The sequence below is a fragment of the Hipposideros armiger genome, unplaced genomic scaffold, assembly GCF_001890085.2.
Source record: "Hipposideros armiger isolate ML-2016 unplaced genomic scaffold, ASM189008v1 scaffold_194, whole genome shotgun sequence".
NCBI lineage: Eukaryota > Metazoa > Chordata > Mammalia > Chiroptera > Hipposideridae > Hipposideros > Hipposideros armiger.
In genome coordinates, this window is record NW_017731544.1 from 39,321 (window position 1) to 59,903 (window position 20,583).

At 33.3% G+C, this 20,583-nt stretch overlaps 1 protein-coding gene across 1 annotated transcript in view; it reads right to left on the reverse strand.

Moving 5' to 3' along the window:
* Positions 1–20,583, reverse strand: part of ADAMTS20 (ADAM metallopeptidase with thrombospondin type 1 motif 20) — a gene marked incomplete at its 3' end in the record, with an annotated part of 154,610 nt that overhangs the window by 36,234 nt on the left and 97,793 nt on the right. The window contains exons 17-26 of the mRNA XM_019653064.1: positions 19,758–19,884; positions 17,324–17,534; positions 17,018–17,182; positions 16,356–16,520; positions 15,017–15,136; positions 14,298–14,405; positions 13,366–13,530; positions 12,961–13,251; positions 12,035–12,196; positions 10,588–10,764 (exon numbers count right to left, since the gene is read on the reverse strand). Of these exons, the coding sequence (XP_019508609.1) occupies positions 10,588–10,764; positions 12,035–12,196; positions 12,961–13,251; positions 13,366–13,530; positions 14,298–14,405; positions 15,017–15,136; positions 16,356–16,520; positions 17,018–17,182; positions 17,324–17,534; positions 19,758–19,884 (1,691 nt within the window). The remainder of the gene's footprint in view (positions 1–10,587; positions 10,765–12,034; positions 12,197–12,960; positions 13,252–13,365; positions 13,531–14,297; positions 14,406–15,016; positions 15,137–16,355; positions 16,521–17,017; positions 17,183–17,323; positions 17,535–19,757; positions 19,885–20,583) is intronic.

Sequence of the window (20,583 nt, forward strand, 5' to 3'; positions counted from 1 at the left end):
AAAATTTTCCTAAATATATGCTTATACCACCCCAAGGTATTACAGGCTAGGCATAGAAATAGTTCTATGGTGGGCAAGCCTTTCTCTGACAATTTTAATTATTGCATCCAACTTCCCTTTCCCAGGAATTTGACTTCTTTGCTATATAGTATTTACAATTACATTGTTAGCTGGAACTAGTTTATTTAGAGTAGTATTTTTTGCTATGAATAATCCCATTAAAAGGAACATTTGTCTCAAAATAATTTATGATAGTCATCTAAGTGTATTCTTTTTAATATTTTACCAGCTGTATATGAACTCTATGTACTGATCTATTCATATTTTTATCCTCCACACCTAGTGCTATGTAAATATCACTAACACACAGTAAGACTATGTAAATATCTACTGAATGAATAAACTTAATACAAATTCATGAAGATTATAAATCAGGGATTTTTTTTTTTAAAGAATTGGTACAGGGACTGGCTAATCTACTCTTAATTAAACTAGCAAAGTAGCAAATTTCCTCTTCTCAAAAGTTACTCTCTTTTAAGTCATTTAAAAATAAATCTTCACTATGGACACAAGCTATTAGTCATGCTGTTCTCCTCCATATTTGTCCATTTAAATTCTCTCTGAATCTACATACAATACTTAATGAGCACTGGAAACTGCTTTACTCTTGCTACTTTTAAGTAGCTATGACTGAGGCTGAATGACAGTAAAAGGCCAAAATGTAACAGTGATATTCTTCAATACATATACCCAACAAGGGATTTGTACTCAGAACAAAAAATCAAACTCCTACAAATCAATAAAATAAAGCAGAAAATTCAACAGAAAAATGGGCAAAGGGCTTCAATAGGCTCTTCACAAAAGAGGAATAAACATATGAAAACACAACTTAATTGGGCCTCACAAAAAGCAAATTAAAACCATGAGAAATACCACTACACATCTACTAGAATCACTAAGATTTAAAAGTCTGCATGCCCAGATAGCTCAGTTGGTACAGCATCAGACCTTTAAAAGTCTGATAATACCAAGTGTTGACAAGGATGTTGAACAATTGGAATTGTCATACGACCACCTTTGAAAAAACTGTTTGATAGAATTTACTACACCTGAACATATGTATACACTAAGATCCTGCAATTCAACTCCTGGCTACGCATCCAACAGATATCCATACACAAGATCACCAAAAGACACATGTGAGAAATGTTCGTATCAGCATTATTTGCAAGTCCAAAGTTAAAAACAGTCCCAAATGCTTGTCAACTGGAAAGTATTCATATAAATTCATCCTCAGTCATGTCATACAACTGTATATTCATACAAGTAATACTGGATTGCAATGAGAAACGACAATTACACACAATTCATTTGTGAATGAGTTTCACAAACTAAATATTGTGACTCTCATTAGCAAATTATCTAAGTTCCATTTAGATGAAGTTCAAAGGTAGGCAACTTATCTATGCTATTTGATGTCAGAAGAGGGGTTACCTTTTGGAGTAACTTTAAAGGGATACATGGGGGATTTATGGGGGTCTGATATTCTTGGTTTAGGTACTGGCTCCACAGGTGTGTTCACATTGGAAAATTTGTTGAACTGTACCTTATGATTTGAAATTTTGCTGGATATCATATTTCCATAAAAGTTCTATAAAACCAAACTCCAGTCCAAACTGATTTCTCTCATGTGTAACTTGGTTCAGTGGATCTTGTTTCACATTTTTTTATGTTATTTGCTTTATCTATTGTATCTGGATTTTTAGCTCCTTGAGGAAAGGGAATATGTATTTCTTATTGGATAAGTGATGACAAGCAAAATGTATTGAGCCTTTTGGTAGCAGGTTCTGTGCCAACCACTTTACCTATTGTTTCATTTAACCCTAAAAAATGTCCTCTCTAGGTAGTGATTATTTCTAAGAAAACAGGCTCTTAGAAATGTTAACTTGTCAAAGGCCACTCAGTTAAACAGTAGTAGTTGGCTCAAACCTAGGCATTCTAACACCACAACTCACTCAACCACAAGATCTAGGATAGACTTAATATTTAACATTTCCACAGACCTAAGAATAATATATCTTCTCAGCGGTTATTCAAGACCATCAAGAACTGGGAACAAAGAGATTTGGAGATTTCCCTCTCTTCCTTGGATACCTCTTGCCATAGCCCATTCTTTTTCTTTTTTTTACATAAATCAACAAACAACAATGTTGGTAAGAATGCGGAGAAAAGGGAACCCTCTCTAACACTTTTGGTGAGGTTGCAAATTGGTGCAGCCACTAGGAAAAAGATTTGGAGTTTCCTCAGAAAATTAAAAATAGAACTACCTTATATAACCCAGCAAAATTCCACTTCTGGGTATTTATCTGAAGAAATTCAAACACTAATTTGAAAAAATATATGCACCCCTATGTTCATTGGAGCACTATTTACAATAGCCAAGATATGGAAGCAACCCAAGTGCCCGTCAATAGATGGTTGGATAAGCAAGAGGTGGTACATTTATACAATGGAATATTACTTGGCCATAAAAAAAGAATGAAATCTTATCATTTGTGACAACATGGATGGTCCTAGAGGGCATTATGCTAAGTGAAATAAATTAGAGACAAATACCATATGACCTCACTTATACATGGAATCTAAGAACAAAATAAATGAATAAACAGAAACAGACTCATAGATGCAGAGAACAAGCTGATGGTTACCAGAGGGGAGGGGTGTTGGGGTGCTGGGTGAAAAAGATGAAGGGATTAAGACATACAAATTGGTAGTTACAAAATAGTTATGGGATGTAAAGTACAGCATAGAGAGTATAGTCAATAAGACTGCAACAGCTACGCATAGTGCCAGGTGGGTACTAGAATAATTGGGGGACCACTGCATAAATTATATAAGCATTTAACCACTAAGCTATATACCTGAAACTAATATAAAGTATTGAATGTCAATTGTAACTGAAAAAAAATTAAAACAAAAAGCCTGAATTTTGGGTTGTCTTAAGACGATTTGAGGCACCGTCAGGGCTCCCCTCTTTTTGGTTAGCGCCTTCGCATAAAATAAACCTTTCCTTATTCCAGAATAATAACAACAACAACAACATATCTTCAAACTCTTGGTAAATGAAAGTTTACATTTCTTTTGATGAAATCAAGATTACAGTCTCTCACATGAGAATAATATAAAATCAGGTTATATATCATCAAATGGGTCCCTCAAGCTGCAGTTGGTAATCCTCATACTCTCAAGTTTCCTTGACTCATTGCCCATGCATTTCCTCTCTTCAAACCCAATCTTTACTGATATCATAATTATCATGACTTCTCTTTATATTGCAAAAAGAGCCTCGTTTCACATTTGCTGCTTTTTTCCACCTATGATAGTAATAAAAATGTGATACCTAATAGATCATTAGAAAAATAGACCCATCATATACCCTTTAAGGTAGAGAGACATTTAAAAGTAGATGACAGAGCAACTGCTTTTGGAAACTCCTACTAATTTCTAGTGTTATGAGATTGTTACCATAAACAACATGCCAACTATTGGGTTGTCAGAAAAGTCATGACATATTCTATGTTTTTCATTGCAAAAATGCATCATGACTTTTCCAACAACCCACCATAAAAACTCTCAGAAATGTACATTTTTAAAACTTTGATGCACAATTTTCTAATCTGTTTAAATAGCTTCCAATCTTTCAAAGTTTCATTGAATTTTAATGCCATTTGTTAAAATATAAAAATGTAACTCCTAGTACTTTTCAAGAACTCAATGACATCATGGAAATGAAAACATTTGTGAGACAAATTTCAACAAAAGTTTTGAATAATTGGTGTATTGGATTTAAAGTCAATTACTAGTATATGAAAGAAGCATTCAGTGATAAACTTTGCTATATGAAGGCACGCAGTTTTGCAAGGTAATTTTTTTAGCTATGGAAGCTATTGATATTACATATTGAAACAACCAGATTTTTGAACTACTGTAATAGTGTTGAACCAAGGTTTTCAGAACTAAGGAAACATTCTACCTTTGAAAAACTGAGATGAAAGAAAAGTATTATTAATAAAATATTTTTATTATATATTCATCTTATCCTTTTAAATTCATGTTTGTATATGTTCTATAAATCACAAAATATACTTATATATTAGTTTACAATGTATAAATATATAATAAAAATATATAAAGGTACATGATGAAAACATTTTACTAAGATATATATATGATCAAAAAATAGAAATCAATTGTCTAGAAAATGTCAGGCAATAGACTTAAAATATTAATGCTTGACTTGTAGTTATATAGAAACTAAATATGATTTTTCTCAAACTACTGAAAGTTGATGTAAAATTGTAACAAAAATTTAGGGTATCTAACATAATGCCTATATATAAAATCTATATAAACAATCTTATACAGCATATTGATTTGTAGAAAACTGAGAATATGTTCTAAAACATAAATTTTTCTTTTTCCAGAGATTCTTAAACATTCCAAAGCATTATGCCTGGGAAAACAGAATTACCATGAAAACATCAACATTTTCATTTTCTTTAATATACAAATATAAAGAAAAATATGGTATATCACCATTTTGTGTCCAGTTGTTTTTTAGTTATTTTAAACTCTACATTCTAACTTCACTCAACATAACACACTCATAGAAAGTCTCTTTGTCCATGATCTATCTCATTATTAATTAGGTTATCTGCTTAAATTTTTCTTAGGTCATACATTTCAAACCTGCAAGGCCCATTTGTGTCTCCAAAATTATTTTCAGAGTACCAATTCTAGGGAAAACTATAAATCCATCCATATTTTCCCTTTTGGTGAGGCATGAAATTCATACTCGTATGACCAAAAAAGGGAGATGCTGCAAATATGCAAAGGGTAAACTATTCTTCTAGCGTAGGGGCTTAGGACATCACTCATCTCTTGCCAGGATATAATGGAATATGTCCTACTAGTTTAGGCTTTCTAAAAGGATCCAGTGGCAGAATTATTATGCTGTCAAGTACAATTCTCATTACTAATTCTTGGATAATTATAATCTATTAAGCCACCAATATTATGAATCTTCAATATTATAAACCACATGGTTGTTACTGAAACAAATAATTCCACTGTACATTCCAATCATCTGTTTAGTGCATTCATCATTAAACTGCAAACTCCTTGTATACAAAAATTGTGCCTGCTTCATCTCTAGTGACCAGCACAATGCCTGGTATGTAGGAGATGTTCATAATTTAAGGGAGCATCAATGAATGTGCCAGGATAAGGTAATAAATGGAAACACTTAATAGTTCAAGTTTTCTATAATAAATTTGGAATAAGATAAATTTCCAGCCTATTGCTTTGCTTATATGTTTCTTTTCTAAATTTATTTTAAATTAAAGTTTATTAAGGTGACAATGGTTAGTAAAGTTACAAAGGTTTCAAGTGTACAATTCTGTAATACATCATCTATATGTCACATTGTGTGTTCACCAAACAGTCAGTTCTCCTTCCATCACCATATATTTAATCCTGTTTACTCTCATCTACCACCCCCCCTCTCCCCTTACCCTCTGGTACACTAAACTATTGTCTATGAGTTTTTGTTTCTTTGTTTGTCTTGTTCCTTTGTTGTTTTCAGTTTTATATCCCACATATCAGTGAAATCACATGGTTTTCCACTTTTTATGTCTGACTTATTTCACCTAGCACAATAATCTTAAGATCCAGCCATGTTGTCACAAATGGCACCATTTCATCTTTTCTTATGACAAAATAGTATTCCATTGTGTATATATACCACATCTTCTTTATCCAATCATCTATCGAAGGACACTTTGGTTGTTTATAACTAATTACTACAAATGTTGTTATTGAATACTCCTCCTTTACAAAAAATTGAGTTTCTTGACACCATTTCCCCCACACATTACCTTGTTCTCCTACCTGGCTGCTGGCCTTAAGAGCAAGGCAGGCAAGTTTCTTCCTGAGTGCATCCCACCTTGAGTAGAAACCACCTTAAAAGGAATAGCCTAACCCCTCTTCTCAGACTCTCAATGTTCTTATTACACAAAGCTGTTAAAATCAACAAACTGCAGATTTACTGGGTTTGTTCTGCTAATTCATACTTACTTCCGGAAGTGCTTCTGTTTATTACATTCCCTTGTAGAGATTTAGTATAGTATGTATGTATTTTTTACAAAATGCTACAGACGTGTTTTCTTAAAAAAAAAAAAATTTTGCGGGAAATCACTAGAGTCAAGAGAGTTCAAATGCAATCTTTCATTATTTACAATTTTCTCATTTTCATATGAAAAAACAAGCTTTAATGGAAAAAACACGACTTCTCTTGTATCATCATCAATCCCAGAACACACTGGAATACGTCTTGTTTTCTTACCAAACATGATTTCATTCTATGTAGGCAATAAAACTGTTGTAGGAAAATGAATCACTTAAATGAGACTTAGTGGGAAAATCAAGATATTAATATAAATTTACTTAAACAGCTCTTGTTGGAACAGTTTGTTACATGTAATATTCCTTACTATATATAAAAGAGAAGAGAAAAACAAAACTTCACTTACCTTTTAAAGATTATCTTGGTCATAAGCACATTTATTTTTAACTTACTAAATAAGTTTCTGTGTATCATACATTTTTATTCATTGTTTATAATATATAAAAGGAAATATAAAATTTCTAGTATTTAAAGATTGATAAACAATAAATCATATATTTTAATACCAATGCTAGTTTCTAACCGAATTATCTGAAAAATAGCAGCAGCTTATACATATGCTATGTAAAATTATGAAAACATGGTATGCAACAGTTAAATGTTTAATAAATGAGCAGTTGTTATTTAAGATTAATATACCACCAAAAGAAAAGAGGCATTCAGTACAATACAATATCTGTTCAGTGACATAAACATTTTAGGTATTGATCCAAGGAGTGAAAATACAACACACACATATGAATTATGCAAAGCACAAAGCCACAACACATGTCATTAATAAACAAGGGTTAAAATACAATCATTTCACATTGACTAATCACAAAAATACAGTCATTAAATTAACAGACATAGGTTAAGATTTATTTATTCCTTTCTTTAATCATGCTTATAAATTATTACAAGATTTCCCACAATGTGGAGAATATTTATATGTATATTAACAACTTTCTTCTTAGTTACACTTCAGTAATATAGCAGTTCATATTTTAATTTTGCTTTAAAATGAAAAGGGTTTCTGAAATTTCAAGTCATTCATATATATATAAGTATATACATACATATACACATACATACACACACATTCTTAACTTTCTAACCTAGTGAATTGGACCTGTTGAAATTAAAGTTATCTATGAAAGAATAGTAACCTGATATGTCAATAAGAGGTATTCTGAAGTTTGGCTAATATACAGCAACACTGAAAGAGGTAAAAGGTTATATCCGGTTTTAACAAAACTTCAGATCCCTTAAACTCTTTTAATATAAAAGAATAAATTAAGGAACAAAATCCTTCATATAAGTAAAGAAACCCAAGCACTCTAATGATATATATGTACTTTATACATATAAAAAGTAAATAAATAAGTTTTTAAAATTCTGATATAAACATTTGTAATTTTTAAAATTCATATTCAATTTATCAGAAAAATAAAGATTACAGTTCTTCACTAGTGCAAAGACTGAATTATTCAATGAACTCCTCTTGGAATAGACATGTAGTAAACAATGAACTGTGTACTGCTGTTTTCCTATTTTGTAGTCATGATTATTGTTTTCTTTTTTATTTATTTTTGTGAGGCTGAAAAAGTCATCTATGCCCAGGACTTTAATGTACTTCAAGGTTTTTCACGTATGACATCATTTACATACAAAAACTAGTGTGACAGAGTATACTGGATCCCAGTATTAGATACATTCCAACAGAATATGTAAGTATTGTATGATGCTGTACACCTTAAAATTATACAATGTTATAGGCCAATTACATCTCAGTAAAGCTGGAAAAAACTTGTGTGAATGCCATAGTGAATATATAGAGAAGGTTGATAAACAATAAAAGGTTTTAAAAATAATAAACAAAGGATTAAAAATATCTAAATCTGACCCCAAATGAACATTTGTAATTCAAATATTCTATAATTGTAAGTACATTGTATGTTAAATTTAAAAAGCATTATAAAGTTTATTAAATAGAACAGAAGTCAGCAAACTTTTTCCAGAAAGGGACAAATAGTAAATATTTCAGGCTTTGGGGGGCCAGATAGTCTGTATTGCAACTAATCAACTCTACTTAATAGTGCCAAAGCAGCCACAGGTAATGCATAAAAAATGTACATGACTATGTTCCAATAAAACTATTTACAAAAAATAGGCAGTGGGCCAGATTTAATCGATTGGCTATAGTTTGCTGACCCCTCAAATAGAAAATCTGACTCAAAAACACTTAACTTTAGGTACTTCAATACCTAGCACAAAGCAGGAGACATAGTAAATGTTTAATGCTTTGTGAATTAATGAAATCATGAATGAGTAGGAAAAATAAAAACTTTGTGCTCAGAAACAAATGACATTACAATTCAATCTCTAATTAGGAAAGCAGACTCCTAACCACTAATTGAGGCAAAATTCCAAAAGGCAATCCATAGCCTTATTGAGAACTAGGCTTGCCAATTAAAACCAATAAAATGAAAGAAAATGTAACAGAGATATAGAATTTCCAATTTCAGATGGCTAACAAAAAACTGATACCTATTTGTGGTGAGTTCCAACAGTATTTCAAATCTCTCCAACTAGACAGTAAACTCCATTGGGGTAAGGAACATATCTTTATTATTTCTGTAGCACAGTGCCTAGGATATAGCAGATGGTTAGCAAACATTAAGTAAAAATGGGAATGCTTTCTATGGTAAAATATGCTTTTGTTAATTCCCACAAAGCGATGGTTCTCTGATACAGCAATTTAAGGTCTTCCTATAAAGTTTAAATGTTCTGTTGTTTTGTATCAGTCACACTTTGACTATAAAGATGAATTTCAACCTGAAATAGAACTTGACCTACTTTTTAAATAACATGAGATGAAACTTGGGTTTACATATCATTGTAAAGCTTTGACTTTGACAAAACAAAATAAAACAAGTACAGGCATCAGTGTTGTTTATAAAACCAGGGTTATAAATATTTTCCAAATGCAGAACTGTTTAGTTATAAGTAGACTATAAACTCAAATCAGTTTTCACCTGAAAGAAGTATACTTGGTTATTCATGATTTAAAATATCGAAAGTGACCAAAATGTTAATTTCAATTTACATATATGTATATATGTATGTATACATACAGTAAAACCTTGGATTGTGAGTAACTTGGTTTACGAGTGTTCCGCAAGACAAGCAAACATTTCTATTAGGTTGGTGCAAAAGTAATAGCGGTTTTGGCTGTTACTCGTAATGGCAACTACTGCAATTACGTTTGCACCAACTTAATAGTACATTTTAAACGAGCAATGTCGTGCAAAACGAGTACAGTAATACCTCGGTTTGCAAGCATAATTCATTCTGGAAACAAACTACTCATATTAAAAGATACCGCTTGTTTACCAAGTTAAAATGTACTATTAAGTTGGTGCAAACGTATTTGCAGTAGTTGCCATTACGAGTAACAGCCAAAACCGCTATTACTTTTGCACCAACCTAATAGAAATGTTTGCTTGTCTTGCGGAACACTCGTAAACCAAGTTACTCGCAATCCAAAGTTTTACTGTAGTTTGTTTCTGGAACGAAATATGCTTGCAAACTGAGGTATTACTGTATATATAAATTCAAAGCCAAGATATTTGAAAATGCTAGAAAAAATAAACCATTCACTGGCAATATTTATGAATTTTGTCTATGGCTCCAAAAAAATAAACAGAAATTAAAACATCCCCAAAACACAGTAACTCCACATAGTGGAAGAAATGAATATTCATATAAATTACTATACAAATCATACTTTTCCATGATGTATGTAACAAATTGTAAACAATTAATTTACTTTATGTAAGTAAATTACTCTGTTTTTAAAAAATAATTTCACATTTCCAAACAAAATACTAAGTTTAACAATGATTAAAAACAAAGTTTTAAAGAATGTTACTTGCTTTTGGATCAGTTACTAGATATTGACAGACAACAAGAAAGCCACACACAGTTATGCACTCAAACAAGACACAGCCTTAATTTGCCATTGTTACAAGCACAATGTTAAGATTATATACAAATGTAATAGGGCAAGCCAAAGATCTACTGGAGAAAAATATTTCCATTAGAATAGTGCTATGGTTCAAAATTCACTTAAAAAATAAATACATATAAAACTATTATGTATATTACAGTCCTTGAAATTGAATGGATTCTTTTCCAAACTATCAAATGTAACAAAACAAGCCAAGATGGCCAATACTGTGCTTAAAAAAAAAAAAAATCAGAGAGGATAATGTGCATCACAATTTATAAAAAGAAGAAATTAAAGTAAAAGGGGACAGTAAAACAAAACAAAACAGATAAAAACAAGAATATTATCGTACCGATTTCCATGGTCCCCGATGCCATGACACATCATCGGGGCAAGCATGCACATGACATTGAACCACACTAGGTGGCTTGTTTAAAATTTCACAGTTTTGCTCCTGTGACATTTGACCATTGGGAAATTGACATATTACAAATCTTGATTTTATTCCTCCTCCACATGTTTGTGTACACTAAAAATAAGAAGAGAATTCAAAATAATGTTGCTTTAAAAAGAATATTTATATTGCTTTATTCAATGTTGAACACATAATTAGTAATGCTAGAGTTCAAAGTCTATGCTTTCTTCACAATTCTCAACTTTTTTTCCTGGGTAAAAAAAGAAATCTAATTATTACTTCCATTAGGAAAAAAAAATAGACATAATTTTGATAATTAGTACCATAAGATATTTCACTAAGATATCAGGGTGTATGAGATAAACTCTTGATAGGCTAAGGGCCTGACAGGTTAAGCCAGAACAAAACTGATTTACTTAAGTAATAAGTATTACTATATAATGTATGGTATCCTCTCAGTAGATTACGATGTAGCTAATGAAAACTAAGGAAGCTGATCTAAATTTAAAAACATGAAAAGATATTCAGTATATATGACATGAAAATAGCATGTGGCAAAATAGCATGTATAATATGAATCTATTTCTGGATCAACATAGAACATAGGCCTGGCAAGAAATATATCCATATGCTAAAAGTTCTTATTTCTACATAACTTTTCATATTTGAACTGTCACAATAAGCATGTCTAAATTCAGAAAAAAAAATTTTACTTCCACTTGGAAAAATAGTAAAAGTACATTTTTAAAATGTCACTTTTATTAGTACCTGGTCAAACTGTATCTTTAAAAAATGATTTTCTACATTTCCTCTGAAGAATAAATATATACTAATAATCATTAAGTAGACATATTTGACTAAATTAGGTTATTTTATTCATCCAATAGAAGTCTTATTCTTTCTCATCCATAATATATGTGGGATTAGTATTCATTACAACCATTTAAAATTTTTTCTTTATATCCAAAGTACCTAGAAGAATGCCAGGACATGAAGAAAAGTACTCAATAACTGGCAAACTCTTTAATAGATTCATCAAATGAATGGTTCAGTAAAAGTACATAAAACAGGTCTATGTATCAATCTAATTTTCTATCTTTACATCAATCCATTTTTCTAAGAAATTAAAACATTAATATGCTACTGTTAGAAAGATAATAGGTTCACAGACATATTGGCTAGCATATTAGATTGTGTTAAAAAACGTGGAGTACATAGTTCCTATCCTGAGTGAATGATACATACCATGACAGACGACCCATTAAAATAGCATGATTTTAGTTAATTAAAAAAACAGATCTTTCTATATTGTATAGTGAGGTAAGATTATTCAGTCTTCAGAGATGTCACAATCTGCACAAGTTTAAGAAGCATTTGGACTTACTTCTCCCCAGCTTCCGTAGTTCCACCGTGGACAAGGTCCTGAATCACAGTGTTTTGACTCGGGTGGTTTGGAGGCTGCATCACAGTGACGGGCGCTTTCTCCATTTTCATCCTGGCAGACCACAGCTCTCCGCTGAACGCCTCCAGCACAACTGCTAGAGCACTGACAAGGATAAAACACACAAACTACAGATTCCACATCATAAAGTTACATGGTGCACAAAAAATAGTATTTTGACTCAAATTCAAACTCTCCACATTAAAATCCCCCTCGTTGGAATCATAATTTGAATAAAAAACACTTGAGTTTTACTAGGGGGATTCATAAAAATTTGCTGATGAAAAGGTGACATTTTAAAGCTTACAATAGGAAATTCACCCTTGTCTTAATACTTAATACTTTAATACTTAAGTAAAAAGGAATTAAATGTTTAAGGTCTCACTATGAAGGAATAAAAAATAAAAGGTACTCTTAAGTCACTTAACTTTTATATTGCTGTTTTTCCTTATTTGATGTCATTAATATCATGTAAAATATGAACTACAATTGAACCTTTTGTAGTTTATCATGATTATACAGCAGCTTACTACATTTCTATCATAGTAATTTCTGGGTTTGATTTCTTTTTTCATAAACACTTGTAGTCTTACCTCTTAAAAGATTTTCTTTTGTTTGTATTACAATGGATTGTACTCTGTTTTTAAGTGCATGCCTCTGTAAGCATATCACATTAGTGTATAATTCAATAAGAATGCCAGGGATTTGTAATCTGCATAAAAAATTGCTTAATCCTTTTAAGATTTAAATGATTGATCTTTAGATAAATCTAGCTATAAAAGCATTTGATACTATTACATACATATCTGTTAAAAGGCAGTAATATAACAACATTACAGAATTAATATAACTCAATAACGGCGGCTTACTGATCCCCATGGTCCTGTTCTCCATTGGTTTCCTCTGATTGACGGATGGACCCCCTGATTTTGATTATCTTCTGGTTTGTGAGTTAATGGAAAATTCCTGCCTGGAAAACGATTTGGCTGCTCAGAGGAACTCGGGAAGTTGCTGTACGTGAGTGGGCAGGCTGCCACATTACATTCTTGTTCTATTGAAGGGCGGACTTCAGGGTCACAGTAATTCTCATTAATTGGCTGATGGTACTTGATGCATAAAACTTGTCGAGTTGTTTTTCCATGGCCACAGGAAGCTGAACACTGATCACACATTTAGACAACATTTATAATGTAGTAAACTACAATATTAGACTAAATATAAAATGTTATATGTAAATTTTTCATTTCATTTTTTTTTATCATAAAAATACTTACAGGTGACCAATTCCCTGTTTGCCACTCCCCACAAGGGCTAAAGCAGACAGCTATTTCAGCAGGTCGAGGTAAATGGGCACAGAATGATTCGTCTGCTATTCCATCGTGAGCATCGCGACAGCTGACATAGCGGGCTTGACTACCTCTTCCACAAGATGCGGAGCACTTAAAAATTGAATTAAACCAAGGCGTTATTATAGTACTTCTCCTACTTTGTTTACACATAGCTGTTGCTCACATTTCTAAAATATAAAGTTTCTTGAAAAAAAAATGAATTATAAATGATATCACCTGGCATCACTTCTGAGTCAATGACAGAGCAGTGAATATCTCACTCAATTTAAATCATAAATTTACAAATCAAATATTTATGATGAGAACAAAACACTCAACTTCCTGGAATACTAGTTATTTGCAAAATTAAAGATATGAAAAGCATTTTATATAAGAGAACCTTAAGATATTTAAAATATCCTTGAAAGACTTCAGTAATAGAGTAGATATGATCCTATAATTAAATATTCAGAGAATATGTGAAGCTTAAAAATATATACCACATACAGTTGAAGCAAAGCTTTCAGTTTAGAAAACTGACATGAAAATGTTGGCAATTTAAATAAAGGATGATAAAAAGCCTAATGACACATCTCCTTCTCAGAACAACTTATGACATAAATATTATCCCCATTTTGAAAATTAGAAGTAGACCCAGAAAACTTAAGTTTCTTGCCCAGAGACATAGAGTTCTTGAAAAGCACAGCAGGATTTGGCCATTAAATTACCTAATTCTAAACCCCAAACTCCTTCCACACCATCAAAAAACCTGACAATGAATCCATACATTAATTTGGCAAATCCATAACAACCATTTTGTCAATGTCCAAAAGCCTCCAACAATAGAAACACTCTACCTCTTATAGGAATTCACTTACTGGGGTCCAAGAACCATGTCGCCATTGTGCCATCTTTCCTATGGGAACAACTGGTAATGAAGTGGCCCCAATTTTAGGGAGAATTGGGCAAGGTGTCACTATACAGTCCTATTCAAAGAAAAATGGATCTCATTAAAAATCAATTAATCCCTCTGATTTACATTAAATCCTATAATTCATTTTTTCTTCTACATATCTAATTCAAAAACAGCTGCAGACTAAATTACAAATAATGTAAAAATGCCCATTTTTTAAAAGTACAAAGTACTGTTAGGGCTTGAAGTAGATAGTATGGCTCTGAATCCTAAATTTTGGATCATTCTGTCTGATAGCTGAAAAGTAAAAGAGCAGTAGTCCTTCAGAAATACCACCAAGATGGAACATTCTGAATGAACACAGACGCTACCTTAAACAGGACGACACACTTTAAGCGTTCGTGATATGCATAGTAATAGTTATCCTTCTTCTGCAGTTCAGTGGATGGAAATATATGTTAAATGAGTGATCCAATGGCAGATAAAGAGTAGAAAGTCATTAATAAAGCTATGAGGCTGGCAAAACCAAGAACAAAAAATTCTCTCTGATGCACATGCACACACATTTTTAAGGCATATAAGTCTAAGTGGAAAAAAATGCATACAGAAATAATTTTAATGCATCAGTAGTCCTCCTGTATCATAAATCTTTTAGTTTATAATCCATGGAAAGATGTCCTTTACCTGCCTGTCACTAGGGCGACCCACTCCATGGCACATCCTGTCATCTAACACTGCACTGAGAAGCTCATTGACACATTTAACAGCACGCATCTGATACCCATGTCCACAGGTGGCTGTGCACTGAAGGATGTAAGCAGATACCAAACACCATTATTATTCAAAAATTACATAAACTTAATTTTGTTAGTGAATACACAGTTAATAGTATTTTCAGTAGATCTTTTTATGTGTCCTTTACACCAGATTCCAGACTTAATTTCAGCAAATTTACTCTCTCTATATTTATTCAAATTGACATAGATACTAATAAAATATTGATAAAATGGAGTTATTATCATATCTTTAAAACATTATCATGTAAAAACATCAATAGAGTCCTAATATTTTGGTGGCAGAATCAATACAATGTAGGGAAATTACTTTTCAAAATGTACCTGGTATATGTGTATGTCATTTAGTAAGCTACATAAATTGATTGAGTGATGGTGTTGGAGGACAGCTCTATGATACCCTGGACTGACAGCAAGACAAACAAGTGGGTCCTAGCAAATTAAGCCTGAAACACCGCTGGAGGCAAAATGACAAACTGAAGCTGTCCTACTTCGGGCATCATGAGAAGGTACGGTTTTTCGGAAGAGACAATAATGCTGGGAAAATGGAAGGCAGCAGGAAAAGAGGAAGACCCCATATGAGATGGATTGACTCCATAAAAGTAGCCATAGGCATGAGTCTCCAGGAGCTGAGCAGGGCTGTGGAGGACAGGACAGTGTGGACACCACCCATTCAGAGACACAAAGAGTCAGAGCCCACTCAATGGCTTGTAACACACACGCTAAGTGAATTTCAAAGAGATAAATAAGGAAGAGCATGAGACAAAGTTAAAGGGAAGACGAGAGAATCTTCCCCATCAACTGTGGCAACCTCCCACAGAATAAGCTGCCCACCTCAGTCAACCCGACCTTTTCATCATTCAGAATCCTAGCTGCCTGTTTGGCAAAACTTCTCAACAATGCCTCTTCTAACTACAGTAAAGATAATTTAGACACAGTACATGAAAATATTTACAGTTTAAACAAGTCTGACGAAAACATAAGTTTGTAGCATTTTGATCAAAAGTAAATTCAAAAATGAAGCTGAAATGGTTACCAAACTAAAATTAACAGTACTGACCACATTTTGCAGAAAAGGGTTTACTATTTCAGTGGTATTTTTCCAATAAACCAATCCAAATTTATCCAAACCAATCCACACCAATCCACAAAACAATGAATATACCGCAACGTTTGTACTACTCTGTAAAGATGGATTAAATCAGAAAAAACCCTCGTCATGTACTCACAGAACTCCATGGTCCTACTTGCCACGAAGCACATGTATGCAGCTCACAGGGCCTCAGGGATTCAGGTTTGGCACTTGGGTTACAGAAGCCATCGCTCAAATGATCGTCATTCAGTTCACACCACACCTGCCGCTGCTTTGTCCCTTTTCCGCATGTAACAAGACACTGTAAGAATACAACTGACAGTTATTTATTTTCAGTATTAACAGAAATGCCATACAAAATGACACAATGATCAATGTGTATATTAAAATGCAGTTGAAAGGCAATTCCTGGGGACATTTCCCTGCACTTCTCCAGAGATATTCACTGGGTAAGTTCAGCCACCCCAAACTTGCTGCCCAAATCCCATGTGATGTCCATTTGGCCTAGAAACAAAGGTACAAAACTAACCTTAGAATAAGTATGTATCTCAGGCAAGTGTGAACAGTGGGACTTTATTATGAAAGTGGTTAGAGAGTGAACATCAGTTAACGTTACTGTTAGCCAGATACTGTCAACGGTTTAAGAACAAACCATTTATTAATTGTTATTGCCTTGATAATCAAGTTATTTACAAAATGATAAACACATTAATATTTTAGAATTACATAAAGCCTTAGATTGCAAAGCTTTCCTACACAATAACATAAGAGTTCTAAGCCTCATGTGTTTAATGTTACCTCACTCCACTCACTAGTAGCCCAAGTGGGACAGGAAAATTCATTGCAATTCTCAATTGTCACTTGGGGAAGCTCTTGGCATTCTCTGTCAGCAAGACGGTGGCCAAAGTTATTTATACAGTAAGCGTCTCGAGATCTCTCCCCTCCTCCACAGCTCCTGGAACACTGATTAAAGAAAAAGGGGGCGGGAGTAGGGGAAAGTGGTGACAAATGGGAAAAAATTAAGAAAAATATACTTTAGAGTAACAACTATTTAATTAGAAAACAAGGGGGTAACTTTTCTTAGACAATACTTTTTATGTGTACCTGGGACCATTCTGAATAGTGCCACCTTGTTAAGACACAGTCACCATGGCAGGGTTCTCGAGTGGGAGGTTTCAGTTGGTCACTGCAGTAGTGGTCATCCACTGGAACAGTCTGTCCTTTATGAATGGAATACTTCATGCAGTGGACGTCCAAGGACCTATATCCTTGACCACAATGGGATGAACATTCACTTTTGCCAATGATGTGCCACCTAGAAAAGACGATGTTATTACACTTAGGTGTGCCAATTAATGCAATTTCAAAAACAGATTCAGGGCAACTCATGCATATGATTCCACTTTTAAAAGCCTGTTCGAGTTGATAAAGAAGCCATCTGAAAATATTGATGTATCATGGTATTAGAGATGAAATGTTCTTAGCGATCATATAGCCCAAATATTAATTTTATAGATGAGAAAATAACCCAGAGGTGTTGTGTATTCAAATAGTGTAAAAGCTTGACTTTTTGTTAGAAATATTACTTTGTTCCCAAATAAAATCTAACTTTCTCTCCAAATATGTAAAAATGTAGCTGATCTGGTGCAAGTGGAGACAGGGAGCCAGCACTCTATCTACTGACCTCATCTTGACATTTGGTGGCAGCTCTGGAGTTATGTCCCATGAACTCCAGGCTTCACCCCAAGCTTGTAAACAAGTGATATAGATCAAGATTGCCCAATTATTGGGTTGTCGGAAAAATCATGATGTATTTTTTTTCTATGTTTTTCGTATAACTGAATCTATTTAACTCGTAATCAGGTAGTGTCTCCCTCTATAGTTATGATCATGAAATATCTGGGGATCTGACTACATCAATAAAGACAAAGCCTTTAAAAGTTGGTAAACTAGGTTTTTGTCAAGCATATCACATTTTCTCATTAATTAATGTAATGTATTTTCAGACATGTTTTCAAGGAAAACATTTTTTCCACAAGTAAAATTTGCAGCTGTAGCAATATGATTCCAGTTATGGCCCAGCAATCTATCAGACAATCTGAATGCAGCAGTATAACAAAACATTGAATTCATGGAGTTCATTTCCATCCAAATAGCATCTCAAGGATTTTGTTTTCATTCCACTACAACACGGTGATGCAACTTATACAGGCAATTCTACCACTAGGCTTTTGCTGTATGTCTTCAAACAATATCATAAAAATATAAAAATTCTCATTCTTGCTAAGGGAAGGTTCTTGCCATCCCTGTTAACTGTCACTCATTAGATGAGGTTATTGTTCTTAGATTCATTCTAAGACAAATGACAAAAAAACAAACAAACACCTAATGACAAGAAATTTAGGTTGGAAGTACAAACTTCCCTGCCATGATCTAGATTCATTTCCTTAACATTTAATGGACAAAATGCTGATAAAATTGATTTCTNTGTTTTTCGTATAACTGAATCTATTTAACTCGTAATCAGGTAGTGTCTCCCTCTATAGTTATGATCATGAAATATCTGGGGATCTGACTACATCAATAAAGACAAAGCCTTTAAAAGTTGGTAAACTAGGTTTTTGTCAAGCATATCACATTTTCTCATTAATTAATGTAATGTATTTTCAGACATGTTTTCAAGGAAAACATTTTTTCCACAAGTAAAATTTGCAGCTGTAGCAATATGATTCCAGTTATGGCCCAGCAATCTATCAGACAATCTGAATGCAGCAGTATAACAAAACATTGAATTCATGGAGTTCATTTCCATCCAAATAGCATCTCAAGGATTTTGTTTTCATTCCACTACAACGCGGTGATGCAACTTATACAGGCAATTCTACCACTAGGCTTTTGCTGTATGTCTTCAAACAATATCATAAAAATATAAAAATTCTCATTCTTGCTAAGGGAAGGTTCTTGCCATCCCTGTTAACTGTCACTCATTAGATGAGGTTATTGTTCTTAGATTCATTCTAAGACAAATGACAAAAAAACAAACAAACACCTAATGACAAGAAATTTAGGTTGGAAGTACAAACTTCCCTGCCATGATCTAGATTCATTTCCTTAACATTTAATGGACAAAATGCTGATAAAATTGATTTCTCTATGTATTGGTTCTCTAATCCTCAAACTTTGAAAGTTTATTGGTTCATAAATTCAATAGGAATTACAGAATTATGCTGCAAAATTTATTATTTCAGATCTTTAAACCATGAGTTTTCAGATTAGAGTTTACCCCTATTTATTTTATAGGCAAATGTGTTTCTATTTCCTACACAAAATATTGAGGCTGGATTCAGGAAATACTATGAACAAAAACTCAAATCAACTGCTGAGTTCCACAATACATTAGTGAACCTGAAATTTTATAATGGCAGGGACAGAGGACAGACATTAATTATATGTTTACTGTGTGCCAGTTTATCTCACTTATTGATTTTAATCTGGTTACGGAATACACTGGTTACAATATATATTATTCCCCCTTTACCTTAGGTCACAGTCTATATTGCACCTTTCAGTCACAAACAAGGGAAGTGGCAGGTGGTCACATCTTTGATCGGACATTACCATATGATCACTCTTACGTATGCAGGTCATTTTTCTTCTATGAAAACCTTGGCCAAAATCAAATAAAAATTAAAAATAAGAGGAAAAGTCACATAAGTAGATCTTCCTTAATTATGTAATTCTGCTAATAGCCTAAAGGATTCAGCTAAGAAAGCCAAAAGTTCCAATGCAGCATACAGGGAAGGCTAGCATATTAATCTAGTCAAGAATGACATTATACAATAAGTAAGCAGAATCCTGAAAGAGAAGATTGCTAAGTGAAGAGACAGAAGGAAGGTGGGAGAAGTATGGATGGAGTAGATAATTCTTGATAGTTGGAGGGAATGGTTGTTAGCGGAGAATTGAGTGGCCAGGGTTGGCACGGAGGCTATGGGGTACACTGTGCTATTGTTTCCCCATTATTTTCTTCCCTTTTCCCTGTAAGGAAACTGCACATCTCCACTTGCTACAACGTTACTGTAACTTCCATGGGAGGAGTATACTTCCCTGCCCATTGATATGAGGCTTACACCAACCAATGTAAAGGGATGTGACCTATTTCCAGTTCCAGGCAGAAGCTCTAAAAGCCACTGTAAGCTTCTGCCACCTCTTTCCCTTTCTCCTCTTTCTCTGACAGCCTTTCTCAGATGGGGCTGATCTTTTAGCCTGGAATCACGAATAAAAAAGAAATGGACAGACAACAAAAAGATCAGTGGTTGTCATAGGTTCAAGGGGAGATGGAGGGAGGAATTTTTAGGGCGGTGAGA